General features: G+C 64.2%; 1 protein-coding gene across 3 annotated transcripts in view; it reads left to right on the forward strand.

Annotated features, from left to right (window-relative positions):
- The window catches only part of PSD (pleckstrin and Sec7 domain containing), a 49,922-nt gene that overhangs the window by 8,162 nt on the left and 17,901 nt on the right, over positions 1-23,859 (forward strand). For 2 of the 3 annotated variants that reach the window (XM_075934550.2, XM_075934548.2), the window contains exons 3-10: positions 100-202; positions 927-1,404; positions 4,921-5,364; positions 17,786-17,986; positions 18,526-18,606; positions 19,364-19,476; positions 23,013-23,071; positions 23,492-23,581. In XM_075934550.2, the coding sequence (XP_075790665.2) occupies positions 100-202; positions 927-1,404; positions 4,921-5,364; positions 17,786-17,986; positions 18,526-18,606; positions 19,364-19,476; positions 23,013-23,071; positions 23,492-23,581 (1,569 nt within the window). The remainder of the gene's footprint in view (positions 1-99; positions 203-926; positions 1,405-4,920; positions 5,365-17,785; positions 17,987-18,525; positions 18,607-19,363; positions 19,477-23,012; positions 23,072-23,491; positions 23,582-23,859) is intronic. The other variant, XM_075934552.2, reaches the window with a different exon arrangement.

Below are 23,859 nucleotides of genomic sequence, written 5' to 3' on the forward strand. Positions count from 1 at the left end.
GGGGGAGCCCCCCTCCCACCTCCAGAGGCCACTTCCCTTCTCCCCCCCTTACTGCCCCCCCAGGAATCTCCCAGCCAACATGCTCTTTCGTTCCTGCAGGGGGGCGCTTGGGTGTACGCCCGGGAGAGCTCCGCCCATGCCCAGCGCATCGCCAAGGCCAAGTGGGAATTCTTCTACGGCTCCTTGGACCCTCCGGGGACAGGTAACGGGTCCCTCTCAGTCCCGCGCGGGACGAACTCACCTGCCCCCGCGACCAGCTCCTGCTTGGGAAACCCAGATCCCAGGGCTCAGGCTGGCCTTTGCTTTGGGCTACGCCAGCCGAACCCGCCCCAGAGCCAAGCCCTGGGCCGGGGGCTCTGCAAGGCTGGATGCAAATTCTGCCGCTGGGGCCCATCTAACCAAATCCAGGCTTGAAAGGGCCAGGCCCCCACCGCCGTGAGGCTCTGTCGCCGTGGGAGTCTCTGTCCCAACCCCTGGGCTCCTCAGTGGAGCCTCCGCTGGCTCCCGGGACGGCAGCGAATCCACCCGGGCGGGCTCTGCGTGGTGGGCTCCTCTCCTGGCTTCCTGTGGGAGGAGGGCTTGGAAGTCGGGGGGCTGCAAATAAGCCTCCGTTTGGCTCAGGGGAGAGCTAGGCAGGCCAGGGAGGCGTGGCCCCTGGGCAGCTCTGGCTACATCCTGCCACCTCGGGCGCATTGGCAGAGGTGAGTGTCCTATGAGCCCTGCCCCAGACTCCCCTCCCCTCTGCCCCTCCGGAGTCGTCTCTCCTCTGGGCCCCATTCTGGAGCAGCTCCACGGCCGGAGACGTTCGTGCAGGGCAGCCGCAGACCGGCTCCCTCCGCGTGTCTCGGGTGGACGCGCAGGCGGGTCGCCTGTTAGAACGAGGTTATGGCCCCTTGCATGTAGACGCTCTGGGCTCTCTGTTCCAGGCACCGCCCCGCAGGCTCCCCCCGAGTCTCGGTCTCCGGCAAAGGCCTCGCAGAAGCTCGGCTGCCGGCCGGCGGAAGCGGAGAAGCCAGTGGGCGAGCGCAGCCTGTGTCACGTCGAGGTGGAAATCGAGGTGGCTCCTGCCGGCAGCGGCAAGCCAGGGGCCTGTGAGACGGGCATCATCAGGAGGACGGTGAAGTACTCGGAGACGGACCTGGACTCCGTGCCGCTGCGATGCTACCGCGAGACCAACATCGACGACATCCTGGCTGAGAAGGACGAAGGGGACTCGGCCATCGAGAGCCAAAAGGACAGCGAGAGCAACCCCAGTGTGACGGGCGCCCTGGGGTGCAGGCCCAGCGGGCCGGAGGAGCCGTTCCCCATGCACGGGGGGGAGTGCCCGAGAAACCGGCTGCGGGGCGAGGAGGCAGACGAGGACGACGAGGTGTTCGAGGCCACGAGGCAGGAGAAGGGGGGCAGGTGAGCCTTGCCGGGCAGGGGGCGGAGGGTGCCTGTCGTGGGCGGGTCCTGGCTGCCTACTCTCTCACCTACACCGTGCACCTAAGTCGGGACCCTGCCCGGTAGGAGTGAGGGAGGATCGGGCCGGCCAGCAGTAAGAGCAGCCGTAGTGGGGCCGTTGAGCCCCGCGGCCTGTCCCCTGACCGCGGACTGGGCTGGATGCTGCTGATGCGTGAGAGCCGGCCCCGTGGCCGCACGCACGTGCAGCTTCTCTAAACGGTCCTTCCCTGTTCCTTCACCGCCGAGGGCTGCTCCCTGCCCGCACTGACTGCCCAGTGGGAACCGACCTGGACGGGGACGACGGAGTCCTGCAGCTCTTCCCGCATCGCCCGTCACGAGGCTGCCTCCCGGTTCAGTCACGCTCTCCCTGGCCACGTGCCGTGGGATCCCCGTGTGGCTTCGCTGCCGCCGGCTCTGGAGCTCGCTGCACCCAAGGGAACTGCCGGGCTGCCCTCGCACCGCCCCCTGCAGTGCAGGCACGCTCGGTCGGAGGGACCCGCACGCTGCTCCGGGTTTGGTGGCCGCCTGCCGCTCACTTGCACCCGCGCACGCCCCAGGGGGTCACAGGAGTGTTGCTGAGGGTGGGATTTGGCCTGCAGAGCCATCAGCATTATGGATGGTATGTGAGCGGGGGGAGGGGGGAAGCTTGTGTGGCGGGTACCCCCCGATCCTGCACCCCGTCTGCAGCAAGATGAGACCCCGCCAGCCAGGAGAACAGGAGGGTTTATTGCTCCTCCAAGATACAGCAGAGACGTGGTTACAGGAGTCCGGGCCAGGCAGCCTCCGACCCCTTGGGGCAGGGGTCCATCATCTCCCCCCTCCACCCCAGTACTCAGCTTAGTCTCTTCTCTTCATGTTTTCCCAGCCAAAAACTGCCCAGCTCCCAGGCCCTGCCCCCAGCCAGGTGGCCAATCCGCCTCCCTCCCTTTGTCTCTCCCCCTGGGAAGAGCCTTGTTCTCTGGGACCGGTGTCTGGCCAATCCACATGTGGGGGAGTCAGTGGGAATCGCACAGTCCAGCCAGGGGGTCCCAGGTCACAGAGCAGACAGCCTCCCCCCCCCCCCTCACAGCTTGTCTCTCCGATCCCAGGTAAGTTTGCAGGATGGGCGGTGAGGAAGCCGTCGTCTCGCACCCGGAGCAGAGTCCCGAGTTCAGAGCCTCTCTGAGCCTCGCCTTCAGGACAGTAGCTAACTAGAGGGGGAGAGGCAAAGTCCTGGGAGTAAAAACAGGCGCAGTGATTCTGCAAAACACTTCAGCGTGTGCTTAGCTGGGAACACCTGCATGGGTGCCAAGGGGCCTAAGTGCTTTGCATAATCGGAGCCCCAGCTGGGAAACTGAGTCGCGGGAGCCGAGATTCCAAAGGTGCCTGCCTTCCATTGGGATCGGGGGGGGGGGGGTTGGAGCCAGCTTCTGGGTGCCTTGCACCTTATTTGGCAAGTGGCCTGGTTGATTTCTCTGGCCCCGAGGGAGGGAGGGAGCCCGCTGTGCTCGCTACTGTGTGTTTTTATTAAGGATCTGCTGAAAACTGAGCCCAGCAAATGCTGAGACCAGCTTACGGAAAGTAACTGCTAGTAACTTGGAGGCTTTTGTGGCACTAGACAGACTTCTGATGAGCCTGGGATCGAGGACAGGTGCTCGCTGGCCGAATTAACTAGCACTGTCCCCGGCAGGGCGGGGGGGACCCCGCTGCTGACTGGTTTAGAGAAGAGCCAACGCCGGTGAGCGAGGGCCTAGCCTGTCTCCGCACAGGGGCAGCCTACAAAGCAGGAGGCGGTTCTGGGACACTCTCCTGCCTCTGGGGCTGTGGTCGAGGGTGGAGGGGGGGCAGAGGTGCAGCTGGGGGAGGATGGAGCTGGGAATGCAGCTGCCGCAGATCTTTCCCCTGGGTTACCCCGGGACGTGGGGATCCTGCTGGTTCGCTGGCCTGTGTCTATCCATGTGGACCGTGAGTGAGGCGAGAGCACAGGGAAGAGGCTGTACACACTGTACCCCCCCCCCCCACCATCCTTTACCCCTCCCCCCACCATTCCTTCCCCTCCTGGGCCTCCCGCCCCAGCTCATGTGACTGGCACCTGGAGATGGTTTGTTTCTTGGCCATGCTTCCACCTGCCGGAGCCCAGCTGCCCATCTCCTCCCCGTCTTCACCCCCTGGCCTGCAGCCCCCTCTCCCCTCCGCCCTGACCCCCAAGGGGGTGCATTGGGAACCGCCCCAACTGAGCCTGCAGAACCTGCCCCAGGCCACCTCCCTGCCCCTCCTTTTGCAGGGAGAACGCGCCCCGCGCCGGGAACGGATACTCCCCCGACCCGGAGCCATTGCTGCCGCCCGCCCATGGTGCTCCAGATGGACTCGGGTGACAGACGACCCAGGCACTGTGGAGCGGATTTAACCGCGCGCTTCCTGAATGACAATGACCGTGAATTTACATTTCTGTGGCATCTTCTCCCTGGGGGACAGAAAGGCCTCCTGGAAAGGATTTTCCCGGTGTAGACCAGCGCTTCCCCCCACCTCTGGGGCGGAGCACGGCGGGTGTTTGAGCACCCGTAACCCTGCACAACAGCAGTGAAGAACAGGGTATCTAATGGATCCAGCAGGCTCGGCCGACTCTCCTGAAGCGCTGGAGGGGCGGGCCTGGCGGGAGAACCAGCCATGTGCTTTGAGCCGATCAATGACATTCAGTCAGTGAGACCGCAGGTGTTTAGACAATGAATTTCCCAAGTCCTCTGTATGAAGCCATTTGTCCGTGCTGTCCAATAAGCACCGGCCTAGTGGGATAGAACGCTTTCTGATTGGATGAATCTTCCCGTGTTCTAGCCAATCAGAAACCAGCATGGCCTAAAGTCATTTCCCCGCACTTCATTACACAGAGGGCAGCACGTCAGCTGAGCGGCGCTCCCGATGCTGTTTGTACTTTTATGAATGAAGCGGGTTGCTGCTCGTTTTGCTGGAAAGCCGCTTGCTGCGCCGGGCTCCGTTTGGCTGGCTGCAATCTGCCTCCTTTAACGGACCGGGCTGTCCGAGTGTAATGACTTCTGGTCACTTCTGGTCTGGGCAGGATACAGCCCCATGCCTAGAGGAGACGGGCTTTGTCTCCCATCCCAGGTCTGACCATGGCGCACAGGCCTGGGTCCTCGGTGGGGGAGTCTCCACGTCTGAGCCGGTCCTGCCTGAACCAGCAGGCCGGGTCCGGCTGCAGTAGCTGTTCAGGGCCGAGCCCCTGCCGGGGAGCAAAGGTCTGTGCTGCATTAATTGGGCCGCGCACCCAGAGCCCTTCTGGGCACAGTGGCTTAGCGTTGGACACAGGGCACCACATGCAATGTCCAGTCTGGCTTTCCCCATCCCCTGCGGCTTATGGCCCTGAATACGTTCCAAGGAGCTGCTCTCCCGTCCAGGTGCCGGTGAATGGGCTAGCAGAGGGCAAGGAGGGGGCTGCTCTGTGCTCCTCACCAGCCAGCTGAGCCGTCTCTCTCCCCCTGCCAGGGTCCCGGACGGAGATGAACGAGGCCTGCTCAAGTCCCCAGTGCCCTTCCTCCTGGGACACAGCCTCTCCAGGGACGGGATGGACTCGTTCAGCAAGCATTTCGAGAGCATCATGGAGTCCCACCGAGCCAAGGGGACCTCCTACACCAGCCTCGATTCTATCGATGTCCTCTCCTCCCCTGCCCGGATGCCCGGCACCTATTTCACCTTTGACCTCCCAGCCCTCACCCCCGAGATACAGGACCAGATCCGAGACAGCGCCAAGCTGATTGAGCAGAATTTTGCCCCCCTGGCCCACCTGGAGCCCGACTCTGGAACCAGCTCGGCCGCCGACGCCCCGTGGACCGAGAGGGAAGAGGAGCCGGGGAGAAGGGGGAAGAGTGGCTTTCACAGCCCCTGCCGCTCCGAGGACAGCTTCGGCCTGGCCCTGGCCTCCGTCGCAAGGTGAGGGACCCAGGCAGGGGGCGCGCGGCCCCTCTGGGTGAGTCAATCGACCTGAGCCTGGGGCAGAGCCTCGGGGGAGGGAGGGAACGCCTGGGCGTTCACAGGGTAAGACGGGCTGTCTCCTGCGGCTTCCCCTGCTGGGCGTGGCTGCTGGCTGTGGGCTCGGTCTGGCCACGTGCTCTTAGCTGGCTGGCGGCCACGAGAGGCCGTTGCGATGCCGCTGCGGGCGCCTGTGCTCTGGCGGGGGGCCCCTGCCGCGTCCCTGGGGGGCCGAGGGGCCTCACACTGCTGGGACCTTTGTCCCGTTGGGCTGTGCCGGGTGCCCTCGGAAGGGGCTGCAGGCAGCATGGGCGAGAAGAGCCCCCTTCCCGGCTGCTGACACCTCTTGCTACCCCTTCCCCCCCCCGCGGCGGCAGCCAGAATCTCTCACACCTGTCAGCTGCCGCCGCTTCTGGCCCCCGAACCTCCCTGTACCCCCCGGAGCCTCAGGGCCCAGCGTGACGAGCGGGTTAGATACCTGAGGTCCCCTGGGGCTGCCCCCCCCCGACTCGGTCCCGCTGAGCCAGCTCCTCAGGTCTCCCCCCGTCACGGTGCAGAGCTGGGTTCCCCCTTGTCAAGGCCACGTTGAACAAGCCGCTGTCACCAATGGGGGCAGAGGCCCACGGCGGTCCGGGAGGAGGCGGGCTGGCCAGCCTACACTCTTCCCCCTTTGGCTCTGGGCCAGCAGCCTTTCCTTTGGAGGCGGATCTGCAGGCTGGATCTCTGGGGTGGTGACGCACCGGCGGGACAGGCCTTTGCCTCGGCCTCTTGCAATGGCCGCACGCGGCTGTGGAAACGAGGCAGGGCCAGGATAAAGCCCTGGCGGACGCGGGCGGAGGGTGCTGTAGCCCTCACCGTGGTGCAACTGCGAGGCCCAGTCCCGTGAGCACTGAGGAGTAACCTCGGAAGATCCCTTTTGGTGGCCCTAGACGTGTCTCCACCCGGCCACGCATCCCGGTGCCGGTCGGTCCCCGTGTTGGAGCCAGGCTTCCGCCGCCGCCCCAGGGACTTTCCCGGGAATGGGCGTCTGGGCCCAGAGCTTCCGCCTCGGGCTTTCAGCAGGGACCCAACGCCCTGCCAGGGCGCTCTGAGCTTGGCCACGCTGAGGGGACGTTGATGGGGGACGCAGCTGCCGCAAGCCGGGCGAGAACCCCTAAGAAGGGCAGAGACTGATGCCTGGGTCCCCCCGCCCCCGAGAGGGGCGCGACCCCCTGTCTCTGGGAGTGCCCCACACAGCCCTTCGCCCAGAGGGGGAAGGGGCCCGATGCCCTGGACTCCTGCTGTGGACAGAGCGAGAGGCAGAGACGGCCACATGCTGCAGCCAGGGATCAATGGCCCCCCAGGCCCGTCGCCTCCCCACGCCCCGGGGCAGGGACGCGGGCAGCTCTCCGGGCCCGAGCTGGGGTGGGCAGTCGCAGCATGAGCAGGGCATCGTCCTGTCCCTGGGTGGTGACCTGAGCACCCCTAGGAAGTGCTCGATTGACGTGGGCTGCTCTTCCCTTCCCCGGCTGTGGCATTCGGACGCTGGAGGAGAGAGCCGCTGGCACGGCTGGTGCCAGGGTCCGTGCGGCTTGGCCTGCATGCCACGGCTTCGCAGCGTCAGTGGGGGCCTCTGCTCCAGCGCTACCTTTGTGCCACGTGGCTCCTGCAGACCACGTTCCAGCCTCCGCCTGGCCGGGTCCCTGGCCTGGACCTGGGAATCAGGGTGAGCCAAGACTCCACAAGTGGTGCTTGTGAGCTGTTTGTGAGCGGAGAGGCCTGCCTGGCGAGAGCGAGGGCCCGGGCAGCGCCGCAAATTTAGCGGCTGCGTCCAGACCTCCCCGCGCCCCCGGGCGTTCTAAACCCCTTCGGGCTTGGAGCCGTTGCGATCCCCACGAGGCGAGGCCGTGGGCCTGCGCCAAAACCCTCCGTGCCAACGGCCCGGCCCCCCTCCCAGCCCGAGGGGCCCATCTGTTTCTGCAACTGCAGTTGCTCGGGGCTGGAGGGGAGGGCAGGGCAGGGTGGGACCTCCCCAGGGTGCTGATTTGCTGCAGGCCGGCAATTCCCCCTCAGCCTGGCTGCACAGTCGGTTTAACCGTCGCCCTCAGCATTGCCCTGAGCCAGCCCCGTCCTGTTCCCCCTCCCCCCGGCGGGTGGTGCTTCCCGTTCGTACGTGTGCGGCCGACAGGGCGAGGGGGCTGGTCCGGTGGCCTCCTGCCCCCCTTCTAGCCTGGGGCCAGGGCCGCCTCCCCTTCCCCGCCTGCGGATGCAGGTAGTGAGCGTTCTCGCCTGCCCGGGCTGGGGTCACGGCCGAGGGGTTGGTTCCTCCCGCCTGTGCTGCAGCTGCCCACCCCTGCTCGGGCCCGGAGAGCTGCCCCAGACGGACCTGGCGGGGCCATAGCTCCCTGGCTGCAGCGTATGGCCCTCACTGGCTCTCGCTCGGTCCGTGGCGGGGACAAGGGCATCGGGCCCTTCCCGCTCCCCAGTGGGGTGGTCCTGGGAACAGGGTGCCACTCCCCTCGCGGGAGCCTGGGGCCAGTGTGCCCCATCCCTGCCGGGCAGGGGGGAGCTGGCCGAGGGGAGGGCACCCTGCTTGGACGGAGCTGCCCACCAAGGACAGACGCTGGAGCGATGGAGACTGGAGCTGTGGCTGCCATGGCAACGGGGAGGGGGATGAGGCAAGACCGGGTTAGCCAGACTTTGCAATCAGCGAGCAGGAGCCCAGAGCTTTGCAGAGCCGCCTGCTGCCAGAGGGCCTGGCTGAGGGACGGCCAAGCCGGACACCCACGCTCCTGGCTCCTCTGCGCAGGGCAGGGGTTCCCTGGGGCGGGAACAGCATCCCAGGGACGGGCCACCACACGTCTTCCAGCTCCCTGGCCTGTCTCCCTTCCAGGCTGGGCCTTAGTGCTGGGCTTTGGTCACAGGCAGGGCTCTGTTCCGGCATCCCCGGGGCCTGGCTTCTGGACTGCCTGGCCCTGAGGGGAAGGGAGAGTGGGCGCAAATCCCACTCGCACAGGGACTCCCGAGGAGGAGGGACCCGGCACATTCGGGGCGTGGGCAGAAGCGGGAGGTGGCTGGCTGGGAAGAAGGGCACGGGGAGCCACCGGGGAGCAGGCGGGGAGCAGACGGGGGGCCGGCGGGGAGCAGGCGGGGGCCGGCGGGGAGCAGAAGGGGAGCAGGCGGGGGCCGGCGGGGAGCAGGCGGGGGCCGGCGGGGAGCAGGTGGGGAGCAGGCGGGGAGCCGGCGGGAGCAGGCAGGGGCCGGCGGGGAGCAGGCGGGGGCCGGCGGGGAGCAGACGGGGAGCAGACGGGGTGCAGGTGGGGGCCGGCGGGGAGCAGATGGGGAGCAGGCGGGGGCCGGCGGGGAGCAGGCGGGGGCCGGTCACTTCCCTCCTCCTCCCCAAACTCAGGCGCATTGGGGCAACACAGGACCATGGCCAGTTTGTCCCAGACAGGCCCAGCGACTCAGCCTCGCTCTCCCAGGCAGGGAGCGGCAGGGCTTTGCATCTGCGGGGTGGGGTGGCTCTGGTGTGGACAGAAAGCGGGACCTGAACCCATGCCAGTGACCGCGACTGTAGCAGTGGAATTGGCGGGCGCCTTTGTCCCCGTATAAAGCCCTCGCAGTGGCAAGACTGAGGGCGGCCCCAGAAGCCGAGTGTTCAAAGGGGCGTCTAGATGGGAGAGGGGGGGTCGTGGGGACCAGTGATGCGGATTCACTAGAAAGTGCCGATTACTAGCCCAGGCTGGCTGACGCGAGCTGCTCCCTTCTGCCCGTAACCAGCTTGAGGGGGGTGCTATGGTAACGAGGAAAGGGCGGCAGAAGGCACCTAGCAACGAGAAGGGGCTGACAGCAGGATTTTGAGAGGCGCAGTTGGGAAATGGCAGCTGGAGGGTTGGATGACTGACTGGGGAATAACAGACCGAGTGTTCCTCCGTGTTTGTACAGGCGCTGCAGCAGGGCCTACGGGGGGATAGCCAGCTCTGTGCAGACAACATCCATATCCCAGACGGGGTGGGAGCCATTTGCCAGGGATTGCACCATGGACTGGAAGGGGCACAACTGGAGTCTCTTCCCCCGGTGATAACTGTAACAGGCAACAGGAGACAGTCCGGAGGGGGCAGGAGAAGATACCGTGTCCCCTAGTGACAGTTGTACTGAGTTCAGGAAGTAACATGACACGTGTGGGGTCTCACAAGAACGGTTGTACAAAGAGCAGGCGGTGGCATGCTACAGCTGGTACTCTGTGAACTGACCTGTTAGTGGAACGGTGTTGTCAGGCTGGAGAATACAATCCCAGCCTGGAACAGCAGTGGGTTCTGAGGAGCCGGAGGACTGAGGGGTGTCATGCCAGCTGTGAATGCTGGACCGGAACACTGAGGGGGTGTAGTGACACGGACAGACTCCCCCAGCCAGTAGAACAGGGGAGTTTATTGCTTCTCCAGGATACAGCACAGCACAGATGGAATCTGGTTCCAGGGCAGGCCTAGGATGCCTCAGCCCCCCTTGAGATGGGGGAGACTGGGCCCCTAAATTCCAGCCCCTTTCCCTAGGCTGTCTCCTCCATGATCCCAGAGAGAAACTAACTCTCTTCCAGCCCTGCCCCCCAGCCAGGGGCAGCATTCCACCTTCCTTTGTTTCTCTCCCTAGGGAGTAGCTGGTCGGACAGGTTGAGAGACCCTTGCCTAGTGACTCATCCCCTGCCCTGCTGGGCCATGCTACAGACAGCAGCCAGTGGGGGTCACCTACAGCCCCAGCATAGCAACCAGCAAGGTACCCCCACTACGTCACAGGGGGTCAGATTACCTAACACATACAGATGCTCGTCCACTACTTAGATTCGATATTGATTGGTTATTTAAATGTTGGCCACTCTTCTGGTTAAGGCCTTGTGCTAGACTGACATTTGAGCGACACAGTTCTTGCAGCCGAAGTGGCTGCTTGGGAAAGGACAGTTTTAAAAACGGCTCGAGATGCTTTCGCTTTGTTTTGTTCTGGTCGCACGCCGCTGAGGCAGAGGCTTGGTTCTTGGCTGTTCTTTCTGGAAAGCACTTTTGTTTGAAAACCGGAGCGACTCTGACGCGGCGAGGGACGGATCTTGGGTTGTCATCAGCACAGCCAAACTTGAGGACTTAAGAGTCCAGGCTGATGCGTCCAATGTAAAGTTTCTAAAGTTGCTCTCCCACAGGGAGGTTAATTTCAAAATGCAGTAATATCCTAAAACGTGAAGCCCCGTAGGTTCTGCCACGTTCGAGCCTGAAAGCCGGATTGCAGGCTGGAGATGGTGGATGTCAGATCCCGCACGGCTTTCAGAAGTGCCCACTTAAAAAGGCAAAGTGCCCACTTATCAGTCCGCAGCAGATGGGAGAACCTGGAGAGAGGGGCAGGTTTGAGTGACAGAAATGACTGTAACGATCAAGGCAAGATTTTCCCTTCAGCTCTAGCAGAAAATCAATCTGCAGACGGCAGCGGAAGGTCGCTGGGAGAGGCCGACCAGAACTTATATCCAAAGGGCAGCCGGGTTGCGTTGCTGTCCAATAGCACTTGCAGCTCCACTTATCTGGAGCGCAGAGGAAATGTGGGTCAAGAGCAGGAGCGCCTTGGCAGCAGGTGGGCAGGGCCTGGCAGGACGGCATGGGTGTGTAGCCGGCTTGGGGCAGGCAGCCCAAAACGGCCCTTCGCCCGAGAAGACATTGGAGTTTGGCTTGCGAGCTGCTTTAGGCACCGCCGTGGTGAGTCAGGTGCCGGGTGCTGTCTGGGTCAGTTGCGACTTGGAGTCTGGTGGCGCGTGGGTGACGTGGCTGGCTGGGGGTTGTCAGGCTAGGGCTGCCACAGGAGGCTTCTTTGTGTCCCCCTGCCCCAGCCTAGGAATTGGCTCCCAAACAGCAATACTGGGTCAGTCTGTGTAAGGGCTGGGAGGCGGCTGCCCCGCACTGGCCTAGCAAGGGTTAACCCAGCCCTGGGGGAGGGCCAGGGCTGTGGAGCTGCAGCAAGCAGCCAGGTGGGGCCCGGCTGGGGCTGTAGAGAGGGGCTCCTGGGGAGGAGACGCTCACACACTCTTGCTCCCGCAGGGACCTGGCTGCCAGGGAGGTTTCCTGAGGCAGAGGGGGCTGGGGAGCTCTGGCCAGGCAAGCTCGGAGGGTACTCGGGCCTGAGGCAAGGCCTGAGGGCACTGGGCTGCAGAGGGGCACCGGGGCAGGAGAAGGCAGCAGGCCATGCCCCCTGGCCCATGCTGAGTGGCCATTTCAGACGGCAGTGTGCCCCAAGGCCGGGGCTAGTGACTGTGGGTCACTGAGGCAAGGTGGGTCTAGGAGATGTGGGGGTCCCTGCGAGGGGAGGAAGGCAGGGGCATTGCTGTAGGGCCGGGAGGGACACGGGGCCTGCCGTCACTCAGGGGCCAGGTAACTGAGGGCGAGATACCGGCCAGCAGGGGGTGCTCTGAGGCTGAGGCGCTAATTCCCAGGGAGCCCAGCAGGAGGCGCCGTGGTGGAGAGTCTCAACCCGCTGCACAGGCCAGCAGGAGATCAGCGTTTGTTTCCCGCTCCAGTCTCATCCCTCGCGAAGGCCACGCGATGCTCAGTGTGTTTATCCCAATGCCACGCCTGCCAGGGAGGGAACCGCCTTTAGTTCCATTTTACAGATGGGGAAACTGAGGGACAGGGCCTCAGCCAGGTTCACACAGGGAGTCTGTTGCAGAGCAAGCAATAGACCCGGGGTGTCTCAATCCAGTGCCCCAAGATCCTTCATGTCTTGGTGTGACGGCGCGTTGGGGGTTCCCAGTCTCCTGCACCCCGAAATGGCACAAACAGACTGCACCAGCCAGTGGAATTGAGGGTGGTTTATTGCTCCTCCAGCACAGCGCAGCACAGATGTAATCTGGTCACAGTAACTGGGCTAGGATGCCTCAGGCCCCCTTGAGATGGGGGAGACTGGGCCCCTAAACTCCAGCCCCTTCTCCTAGGCTCTCCTCCATGCCCTCCGACAGCCAGCAACCAACTCACTAACTTCCAGCCCTGCCCCCCAGCCAAGGCAGCATTCCACCTTCCTTTGTTCCTCTCCATGGGGGGTGTCTGGCCACTGGTTTGCAAAGTGACTCATCCTGTTTTGCTGGGTCGTGGTACCCACGGCAGCCAGTGGGGGTTCCCCCAGAGCCAGCAGCATAGAAACCAGCCAGGTACCCCCACTACGTCACAGTTCTCCCCCCTCCGAGAGCGAACTGAGCAGGGTCACTCCGCTCGTGACCTAGGGAAGTTCGGGTCCTCTGCGTGGGAACCCGCCCTGGGGACATGGGTGCTCCCCTTGACTCGGGCCGGCCGTGGGGAGGCCCCACATGAATTGGCTTCCCTCTGTCCACTCGCCGCCCCGCTCCAGGGTGACTGGCCCAGGCCTGTCCTCGGGGGTCACACCCACCCTTCCGCTGGCCTTGATCTCTGGCCGGGGTCTCTCGGGCCGGGGCCATGAGCCCAGCGAGCCTTCTCTGGACAGCCAGGGCGGCTTCCACCCCCGATGCTCCATCCAGGGAGGACTTCCCCTCCCATAACTCTCTCAGCCAGCCCAGAGGGTCCTCTATCTGGGGTAGAGACCCCCAAGCCGCTTTCCTCCTGTCTTGGGCCTTCCCGCCCCTCTGGCAGGAGTCACAGGACCGGCAGTACCGCTGCACGGCTGTAAAGATTCCCGGCCAATAGAAGTGCTGGAGCAGCTTCAGCCGGGTGCTCCGGATCCCCCGGTGGCCCCCAACGGGGGAATCGTGGGCCAAATACAGCAGCTTGAGGCGATACTTTCGGGGGACGACCAGCTGCCGCTCTACCCTCCATGCCCTCACCTTCCTGGGGGGGAGCCACTCACGGAACAGGAGTCCACGCTCCCGCAGGAATCTCTCCTGGCCACCTCTCCCCCGGGGCTGAGCTGCACGGAGGCCAGCCTGGTCCCTCAGCCTCTGCAAGGAGGGGTCTGCCTGCACCTCAGCCTGGAATTCAGCTGCTGAGGCAGGGATCGGGACCTGTCCCCCACCTCTGCCTAGGTCCGGAGTCCCAGCCTGGCTGGACCCCGTGTCCACTGGGATGGGACCCTGAGGACGCTGCCAGGAGTCCTTCCCTGGACCCACGTTGTCAGCCCCCCGCTGGCTCTGGCTCCAGGTAGTGACTAGAGCCCGCTGGGATTCATGGGGCCACTCCTCTAGGTCATTCCCCATCAGCACCTCGGTGGGCAAGTGCGGGTGCACCCCCACTTCCTTGAGGCCTTCCTTCGCCCCCCATTTCAGATGCACCCTGGCTACAGGCACCTTAAACGGGGACCCGTCTATGCCCTTCAGGGTCAGCTGCGCGTGGGGTAGTATCCGCTCCTGGGCCACTATGTCAGATCGGGCCAGAGTCACCTCCGCCCCCGTGTCCCAGAAGCCCGTCACCTTCCTACCATCCACCTCCAGGGGTATGAGGCACTCGCTCCGCAGGGGCCGTCCTGCCCCCACCCGGTACACGGAGAAATCCGCCTCCTGAGAATCAGACCTCCCAGGGGAGGTGCACTGAGCATCCTTCCCCTCTCTCTGAGCTGAGGTTTGCCTGCCAGCCCCTGCCTCTGGGGCAGCCTGCCCTTCCTCCCGCCCCAGCCAGTTAACCCTGGAAAGTCCCCGGTCCTGGGACCTGGTGCACTGAGCCCTCTTGTGGCCTTTTTGCCCACAGCGCTGGCAAGTTAGGCTTTGGGCTGTCTCTGTCCAGGCCCTGGCTGGTTCTCTGGGGCGCAGACGACCTGTTCCTTGGTCTCGCCCCGTAGTTGACTCCCTCCGTCGCTCAGCCGAGATCCGGTCTCTGCGCGGTTCCCTCTCTCTCCGGGACTCCCGTTCACACCCGGACCGGCTCTCCGTGAACTCATCCGCCAGTCTCCCGGCCTCCTGGGGGTTCTCTGGTCTCCGGTCCTTGAGCCACAGCCTCAGTTTGGGTGGGCACGCTTCATAGAACTGCTCCATCATGACCAGCTTGAGCAGCTCCTCTGCGGTCTGGGCTCCGACTCCAGACACCCACTTGCGGCAGTATTGCGCCAGGCGGGAGGCCAGGTCCACATAGGTCTCCCGTGGCCCTTTCTGTACCCCCCGGAACTTCTTCCTGTACATCTCGGGGGTCAGCCCGAACTTGTGCAGCAGGGCCTCCTTGACTCGGTTGTAATCCCCTGGCTGTAGGTCCTCCAGCTGACTGAGCACTCCGGCCGCCTCCTGGCTCAGTGCGGGGATGAGCTCCTGCAGCCAGTCAGCTGGGGGGACCCGTTGCAGTCCACAGGCCCTCTCAAAGGAGCTGAGGAACCCGTCTATGTCACCCATGTCCTTCAGTTGGGCCACCACGAGCCTCTCCAAGTGTCTGGCAGTCCTGGGACCCTGGGGCCCATCCGCACTTGGCGCAGCCGGTGCCCCGCCGGTTCTCCGCTCTGCCATGGCCAGCTCATGCTGTCGCTGCCTCTCTCGATCTTGGCGCTCCCTCTCTCGGTCCTGGCGGTCCCTCTCTCGGTCCTCTACTTCCAATTCCTTCATCCGCAGCTGGATCTCCAGCCGCCGCAGCTCCGCTGGGCTGGCCCCTGCCCTAGATGGGCTACGGCTTGCAGGCCTCCCGGGAGACGCTGTCTCATCTCTCCGGTGGGTTCCAGCGCTCCTCCCCCTCTCTGAGCCTGACACACTCTCAGGGGGGGTCTGGCTGCTTCCCCTGGGGACAAGATCCTGGCCCTGTGGCTGGTCATTCTCTTCCAGCTGGGTAATCAGCTGGGCCTTGGTTGCTTTCCGCACAGGCAAGCCCCTCTCTCTGCACAGCCCCACCAGCTCTGCCTTCAAGAGTCGGGCGTAGGCCATCTGCCCGCTGGGCCCCTCGGTGCAGACTCACCAGTCTAGTGCTGCAGCGCCCCACGATTCCCAGGAACCGCTTCGCTCTGTCTCCAGTACGCCTGGCTCCAGGGCTCTTGCTTCTACTGCGCCTTGTCGCTTGCCGCTGGGAGCTTCATCCACGGGGTGCAGTGCATCCCACCCCTGACACCAGTGTGACGGCGCGTTGGGGGTTCCCCGTCTCCTGCACCCTGAAATGGCACAAACAGACTGCACCAGCCAGTGGAATTGAGGGTGGTTTATTGCTCCTCCAGCACAGCGCAGCACAGATGTAATCTGGTCACAGTAACTGGGCTAGGATGCCTCAGGCCCCCTTGAGATGGGGGAGACTGGGCCCCTAAACTCCAGCCCCTTCTCCTAGGCTCTCCTCCATGCCCTCCGACAGCCAGCAACCAACTCACTAACTTCCAGCCCTGCCCCCCAGCCAAGGCAGCATTCCACCTTCCTTTGTTCCTCTCCATGGGGGGTGTCTGGCCACTGGTTTGCAAAGTGACTCATCCTGTTTTGCTGGGTCGTGGTACCCACGGCAGCCAGTGGGGGTTCCCCCAGAGCCAGCAGCATAGAAACCAGCCAGGTACCCCCACTACGTCACAGTTGGTCTCGCTGCAGTCACGGACGCACACTGGACACAATGCAGTGGGGGCGACGCCGGCTTACACCGGGGCTCAATTTGTCTCGCTGCCCCAGGAATCAAGCCTCCTGCCCGTGTTCAGAAACCAATGGAAGCCAGCGGTTTCAACGGCCGCAAAATCCGCCTCTCCATCTTCCTCCCTCCGCCCTCCTCTGCGCTTGACCCCCAGTGCGGCACGTGCCTGGCTGGCTTCCAGAATCCCACAGCGAGCCGCCTGGCGCGGAGAGGAAGCTGCGTCCTTAGCGGCTGAAGCAGCCTCTGCAGGAGATCTGGTTCTGGAACTGGCTCAGGAGAGCAGGCCTCTTAAAAGTCAATTAGAGGGCCTTAAAAATAAATCAGACTAGGACAGTGCGGGCTGCCAGCGCAGCTGGGCGAGGTGCTGCTGCATGGCTGAATGGATTCTGGATGCTTCTGAGTTGGGGAACTTCTCTGGGCCTGGGCTAACCCCGGGCTGGCTCTCCTAACGGGCCAGGCTGAGGCCTCATGAGCGAAGGAGCCCAGCAGCAGGATAGACGGGATCGGGCACTGAACTGCAGATAGGAGACCTGGGCGCGCCTCAGTTTCCCCCTGTGTCCCATGGGGACAGCGTAAAGGGCTGGGAGCTCGGTGGAGGATGCGTTACGTCAGCAGGCGGGTCGGGGTGCTCGCCCGCCGCTCTCCTAGGAACACGGAGCTGGTGGCAATTCAAACATCCGCGGAGGCATTTAAATTGGCGAGCGCTGCGTGCTAGAGAAGGACCCCGTGATCGGTGTGCCGCGTCGACTGGGCTCGCGCTCCGTTGGCCCTGGAGGACGCGCGGCACGAGGGTGTGAGCCTTCTGCCCTGCGTCTCGGCTGGGGCCTGCCCCTGAGTGGCGTTCGGCTGGGCTCCGGAGAGTCCCACGCTCACTGCCGGGCTCGCGCCACTGCAGCCCGCTGCTAGGGCGAGGGCCCCGCTGCTGTGCCCACCGCATGAGGCTGGGGGCCCCGGCACGCTGGTATTGGCCCAAGGAAGCGCCGCCGTCTCGCCCTTCGCCTGGCACTGCCAGGGCGGCAGGAGCCGGGTGTTCCTCGGCGCGGGGAGCCCCGCCAGCCAGCAGTAGGAACTGTCCCGGCCCCGCAGCTCGTCCAGCTCGGAGCCTGTCTCTGGGCCAGGCGTGGCCGTAAACAGAGGCACTTTGCAGGCACCTTCCAGGGTCTCTCTGGGCCACCAGCCGAGCCGCCCCCGCAGGTCCTGCTTCACCGCCCTGGCTCTGCACCAGCCCGTGGGAGGGGGGTTTCTCCCGGCCCCGCACAGGGCTGCGTCCACGAGCCGGGGGAGCCTGCTCTGCCCAGTGCAGAAGGGGCCTGTCGGAGCCCTGGAAAGAGCTTGGTCTGCAGAGTCCTCTCCCCTGCCGGTCGCTCACAGCCTGCTGGGGGTTTGCTCTTGCCCCTGCCACTGCTCCTCCCCACCGAGCCCGCAGCCGGGACCCGGGAGCACCGGCTCCATCTGTGCTCCCGGGCTGGGGGACCCGCAGGCGTCTGTCCTGGGAGCATTGGGCTCGCAGGGCCTGTGGGGAGCCCCAATTGCCCAGGGGCTGGGAGGGGGAAATGGGCCACTGGGAGAGAGGGGAGGGGGCAGTGGAGGAGGGGCCCCGTGCCATGACCTGGCTGGCTTCTCTCAAAGGGGGCTGTGGCCCTGCCTAGCTGGAGACAAGTCCCCAGTTCTGTCCATTCCCCGCTGCAGGAAGGAGACAGCCTGGAGGTGGGGGGGGGGCAGGGGTGATGGATCGCTGGGGTCACAGGGCTGCTCCCAAACTCTAGGTTGGGCGCAGAACAAGCCTCAGCAGGGAGCACCCCGAGCCCCGTACGTCCAGCCAGTCCCGGGGGGCAGAGAGTGAGGCAGCGGGCCCGGGCGCCTGGGAGACGAGACATACCCCCGGCCTGTGTGTGTTGCAGCGACCACCCTCTGAGCCAGCTGATCTCAGACTCGGACTCGGAGCTGGACAGCACGGAGCAGCTGGCCCTGGGCAGCACGGACACGCTGTCCAACGGGCACAAGGCCGACCTGGAGGCTGCCAAGCGCCTGGCCAAGCGGCTCTACAACCTGGACGGATTCAAAAAAGCAGACGTGGCCCGGCACTTGGGGAAGAAGTACGTGTGGGTATTACGAGGAGAGGCGTCCAGCCGGGGGGCCGCCCAGCCCCGGGGGAGGGGGGAGGAGCAGCCTGCTGCATGCCACGGGGACAGGGAGAATGGTAGGAGGGAGACGGCCGTGCCCAAGGGCAGCTTGGGAGCGCTCCCCAGCCCCACCTCCGAAAGGCCTCGGGGGTCCAAATGTCGTTTCACCAACGGCTGCTGCAGCCGGGCTCCAGGGGGCCTCGGAATAGCGCTCAGGAGAGACCAAAGCCACACGCCTCACAGCTGGCAGCTGCACCGGGTGTGCCCAGCCCGTCACACTTCCCCCGTCCTGCTTTCCTGCCCCTGGCGCGGTGCCCAGGGCTTTGCACCCCCTGGTCTCTTCCCTCCCTCCGGGGCCCCTGCCATTGGGCGCGGTGCGAAGACAGGGCACCAGGCTAGATGGACCTTCGCTCTGACCCAGTCTGGCCGTGCCTCTGGTCTTCAGATCCAGCTCCCTGCCTCCCTGCGCTGGTCTCTCCCGGGGGCTGGGCTGTTCAACTCTCTCCCCTCTCTTTCAGCAATGAGTTCAGTAAGATGGTGGCTGGGGAATATCTGAAATTCTTCGTGTTCACTGGGATGAGTCTGGACCAGGCTCTCAGGTCAGAATCTTTCATGGGGGGACACGTTATTTGGGGGGCTGGCCACCATCAGAATCTGTGTGTGCCCCAGTAACGGGGGCCCCAATCTTCCTTCTAATCTTTTCCATTCGTGTGTGGAATAAAATTGTATGTGCACCAAGGCATGTTCATGCGCACCACCAATGGAAACAAAGAACCTAGCCGTGGGCACTCTGCTGATCAGCTGAGTGGCGTTTGACTCTCTCCTGAGAGGCTGCAAAAGCGCCAGCTTACGGGGAGCGCTCTTTCCCCCCACAGGCCTGCTCTAGGCCTGGCACCCAAAGGTGGCTGCAAAGCTGTTCACATCTCAAGAAGACTTCTCCTCTTCCCCGAGAAACGGGATCCCCCGCCCAGCACCCTCTCGAGCAGGGGAGCCCATCTCGTGGGCTGGGATGTAAGAGCACAGGGGAGGTGCCAAACCCGAGCAGTGGGAGTTGTCACGAAATCCGGTCGCCGTCCTGCCCCAGCGGAGTTCCCCCGATCTCGGCCTCCGAGCCCAGAGAGTTCTGGGAGAGGCTCAGCCTCTGTCCACGCAGACTGTCCCAGCCGAGGGAGAGCCCTAGGATGTGCCCTGGCCCCGTTTTGCCAGGGGCCGGGTGGGGGATCCGCCCGGGGCTGACAGAAGGATGCAGGCGGTGCTGGGGCCCACAGGGGGTTTCCTGTTGGATACGGAGAGGAGCGGGCGGAAGGAGGCCGGGCAGGCGGTGGCTGATCTGAGGCATGGCTCACTCGTCTTCAGGTCCTTTCTGAAGGAGCTGGCCCTGATGGGGGAGACGCAGGAGAGAGAGCGCGTCCTGGCTCACTTTTCACAGCGCTACCACCAGTGCAACCCCGGCGCGATCTCCTCGGAGGGTGAGCTGCGGCCGGGGAGGGGCTTGTAAACCTGCGTGCGGATGCCGAGGTTAAGCTGGAGTTAAGACAGAGCACATGCCAGTACCTTGTGGCAAACGTCCCAGGCCTGCTGTGTGTAGCCCCAGACGAAGCGCCGTGACGCCAGGCAGTCCCGAGCGCTCTGGCCTCGGTAGGTCCAGCGAGGGCCTGGCCAGCTGTGACACCGCAGTAATCGGCAGCGGGAGACACTGGCTCCTGACTGTGACGTGGGCTGCCGGGGCCAGGACTCGGGATGGCAGGGCGGGGCTTCCGAAGGACGGAGCCCGGGGGCCTCGTGCGCACCTGGCCTCCCGCAGTCGCCCAGACCTGGCTATTTCATCCCCCCTCCTTGGTCCCGTCGCAGCGCAATTCTCCGCTGCCGGCCCGCGTGGGCATCCGGCTCTGCCCTAGGTCGGCCCCCTGTGCGCGGGACGTGGGGTTGTAGGTGCCTGGAGTCGGGCCGAGGGTATCGAAGTGAGGGGGCAGGCAGCCCCAGACCCCTTGGGGAGGGGTCCACAGGCCCCCGAACCCTCAGTACTCAGCTCAGTCTCTTCTCTTCGTGTTTGCCCAGCCAAAAACTGCCCCTTCACACAACCCACCCCCTTCCTTTGTTCCAAACCCTTCCCTGCTCAGGGGAGAACCGGTTGGGCCATTGTCTAGGTGACCGCTGGGCAGTGCTCACAGACGCGGGCCAGTAGGGGTCACCCACAGCCCACATAGAGCGACCAGTGACTGCCCGAATGGACAGCTCCCCCGCTACATCACAGCCCCGCCCTGCCGGTAACACTTATTCACACTGGGCTTATTAAGAAACAACTAGCCAATTAGCCCGTCATAAGACGGGATTTTCAGGTCTCTCCTCCACGTCGGTCTTCTCTCCTGAGCCTCCGGTCTCGCTCCATGTCTCTCTCTCTCTCTCTCTCTCTCCTCTTTTCCCTGCTGCCTCTCCCTCTCTCTCAGCTCTCCTCCGCCTCTTGCCTCTCTCTCCGTCTCTCTCTTTCTCTTCTCCCCCTCCTCCTCTCCCTCTCTCTCAGCTCTCCTCCGCCTCTTGCCTCTCTCTCCGTCTCTCTCTTTCTCTTCTCCCCCTCCTCCTCTCCCTCTCTCTCCGCTCTCCTCCGCCTCCTGCCTCTCTCTCCGTCTCTCTCTTTCTCTTCTCCCCCTCCTCCTCTCCCTCTCTCTCCGCTCTCCTCCGCCTCCTGCCTCTCTCTCCGTCTCTCTCTTCTCCCCCTCCTCCTCTCCCTCTCTCTCAGCTCTCCTCCACCTCCTGCCTCTCTCTCCATCTCTCTTTGTCTTCTCCCCCTCCTCCTCTCCCTCTCTCTCAGCTCTCCTCCGCCTCTTGCCTCTCTCTCCGTCTCTCTCTTTGTCTCTCTCCCTCTCTCTTTCTCTTCTCCCCCTCCCTCTCTCTCAGCTCTCCTCCGCCTCTTGCCTCTCTCTCCGTCTCTCTCTTTCTCTTCTCCCCCTCCTCCTCTCCCTCTCTCTCCGCTCTCCTCCGCCTCCTGCCTCTCTCTCCGTCTCTCTCTTCTCCCCCTCCTCCTCTCCCTCTCTCTCAGCTCTCCTCCACCTCCTGCCTCTCTCTCCATCTCTCTTTGTCTTCTCCCCCTCCTCCTCTCCCTCTCTCTCAGCTCTCCTCCGCCTCTTGCCTCTCTCTCCGTCTCTCTCTTTGTCTTCTCCCCCTCCTCCTCTCCCTCTCTCTCAGCTCTCCTCCGCCTCTTGCCTCTCTCTCCGTCTCTCTCTTTCTCTTCTCCCCCTCCTCCTCTCCCTCTCTCTCAGCTCTCCTCCGCCTCTTGCCTCTCTCTCCGTCTCTCTCTTTCTCTTCTCCCCCTCCTCCTCTCCCTCTCTCTCAGCTCTCCTCCGCCTCTTGCCTCTCTCTCCGTCTCTCTCTTTCTCTTCTCCCCCTCCTCCTCTCCCTCTCTCTCAGCTCTCCTCCGCCTCCTGCCTCTCTCTCCGTCTCTCTCTTTCTCTTCTCCCCCTCCTCCTCTCCCTCTCTCTCAGCTCTCCTCCGCCTCCTGCCTCTCTCTCCGTCTCTCTCTCTCTCTTCTCCCCCTCCTCCTCTCCCTCTCTCTCAGCTCTCCTCCGCCTCCTGCCTCTCTCTCCATCTCTCTCTTTCTCTTCTCCCCCTCCTCCTCTCTCTCTCTTTCAGCTCTCATCTGCCTCCTGCCTCTCCCTCCATCTCTCTCTCTCTCTCTCTCTCTTGTCTCCCCCTCCTGCCTCTCACTCTGTTTCTCTTCTCCTGCTGCTGCGTCTCACTCTCTCTCGCTGTCCTCCGCCTCCTCCGTTCTCTCTGTCTCCTCCACGTCCTCTGTGTCTGCTCCGCTTTCCTCCTTTTGAATCCGGCGCCCTTTCCTGACGTCAGAGACGCACGCTCGCCCAGGCCCCGCCCCCTGGCTGTTCCCTCCCGCCGTGGCGCTCGGCTGACTTCTGAGCCCCTCAGCCAGGCCGCCATGCGGGAACAAGCAGCAGTTTGGGCCCCACACGCCCCATGCAGCACCCCAGTCCTGCATGGGGAACGCAGACCCCAAACAGCCGCTTGCTTCCGCGCAGTGGCCCTGCTGAGCGGCGCAGAAGTCAGCCGAGCGCCACGGCGGGAGGGAACAGCGCCCCCCAGAGGGAACAGCCAGCGTTCCAGTCGCAGACATTGGGCTACTCTCGATATGGTGAAGTCTCCAACGTAGGCTGTAAGTGGAGATGGGTAACAGCAGAGAGCACAGCCAGTTACTAACCCAACCCAACGTGCCAAAGCTCAAGCCGCTCAGACGCTGGTTCCATGGACTCCCCCCGCCGATATCACAGCCTGAACGGCCTCCCCATCTGGCCTTGAGCCTTCCCCCGTTTAGCCCTAGATGGTTCCCGCTGTCGTCTGGTGTGGCCCGCGGGGGGGGGGGGGGGTCCTGACGTCTGGCCGCCGCCCCTCTTGTTTGGCCTCCCACCTTGGTGTCGATTTTGCCCACGGCGGGAATCCTTGGGTTCAGTTTAAACGTTTCCTCCCTCCCAGTGGGGAAGTGCTGTGTCCAAGATGGGTCCCTGCATCAGCGGACCTAACCCCAGGTCCTTTTGGGGGGTTCTCGGCCATGGGGAAACACGAGCAGGGGGCTGGACTTGACGACCTTCTGAGGTCTCTTCCAGCTCTCTGGTTCTGTGATTTACTGGCCGGGCAGGCCGAGATGAGCAACGTGGGTTTACACTTCCTATTCCTAGCCCATCGCAGGCCGGCGCGTGCACCCCAATGGGGACAGCCTAGGCGGGAGATTACAACTTTCCAGATGACACTGGACTCAAAGTATTTTGCATAAGGCATTTCCCAGTGATGCATATTCATGAGCACGTTTCCCTAATGCATAGAGCTAGCTCCATGACAGGCATCTTCTCCGATGCCCAGCCTGCGTGCGGGGGGAGGAGACGGGCGGGATACAAACCTCACTCAGTCACCCACCATCCCTCGGGCGGCCTGGAGAAGTGGGGCGAAGGGCTGGGGGCTGCGCGGGGGTTGCTGATCCCCCTTTCTTGTGCTTGTGCTGCAGACGGCGTCCACACGCTGGCCTGTGCCCTGATGCTGCTGAACACAGACCTCCACGGGCACGTGAGTGTCTGCTCTGTGGGGGCGGGGGGGGCGGCCGGTGCCCAGCTGCGGGTGAGCAGGGGCACCTGGTGCCCGCTGGCTGCATGGGGCAGGCGCACGGCAGGGGGGAGGAGGTGGGTCGGCCGGTAGGAAGGGGGGCAGGGGAGAAGGGCGCTGGCAAAGCAGCCGCGAGGGGGGGGCGGAGGAGGAGGAGGGAGGTGAGTGGGAAGGTAACAAGGCAAGAGACCCAAAGGGCTTTGCTGGGGGGGCTGGGGGCTCCAAACAGCCCTCCCTGGCCCTTAGCAAAGGGGGCGTGTTCTCCACATCCCCAGGGGGCCTTCCAGGAGATCCAGGCCACCCAAGGGGCAGGGGGCTCTCTGGCCATCTGTGGCTCCCGCACCCCAGAGGTAACCAGCCCCGTGTCTCTGCCCCTCTCCCCAGAACATCGGGAAGAGGATGTCCTGCTCCGACTTCATTGGGAACCTGGAGGGCCTCAATGGTGGCAGTGATTTCCCCAAGGAGCTGCTCAAGGTAACTCCCATCGGGGCCCCCCCTTAGGCAAGGGCGCTCATGCCCCTTGCAGCTGACGGCTCCCCAGGGATTCGCACGGGGGGATCCGGTGTCGCGCCGCGGCGCACTGGTGCAGCGCACGTTTCTGTCCACACGGCACGGCCTCTCTGCAGAGCCCCGGGCATCCTCCCGCAGCGCCCAGGGCCGGTGCCGAGTCCGCGGCTTGGCGGGTCCAGGCAGAGCTGAGCCCGGAGAGGATCAGGGCCCCGCAAGAAGAGCCACCGGGGGTGGGGGTGGGG

The sequence above is a fragment of the Pelodiscus sinensis genome, chromosome 8 (assembly GCF_052426305.1).
Source record: "Pelodiscus sinensis isolate ZL-2025 chromosome 8, ASM5242630v1, whole genome shotgun sequence".
NCBI classification, from domain to species: domain Eukaryota; kingdom Metazoa; phylum Chordata; order Testudines; family Trionychidae; genus Pelodiscus; species Pelodiscus sinensis.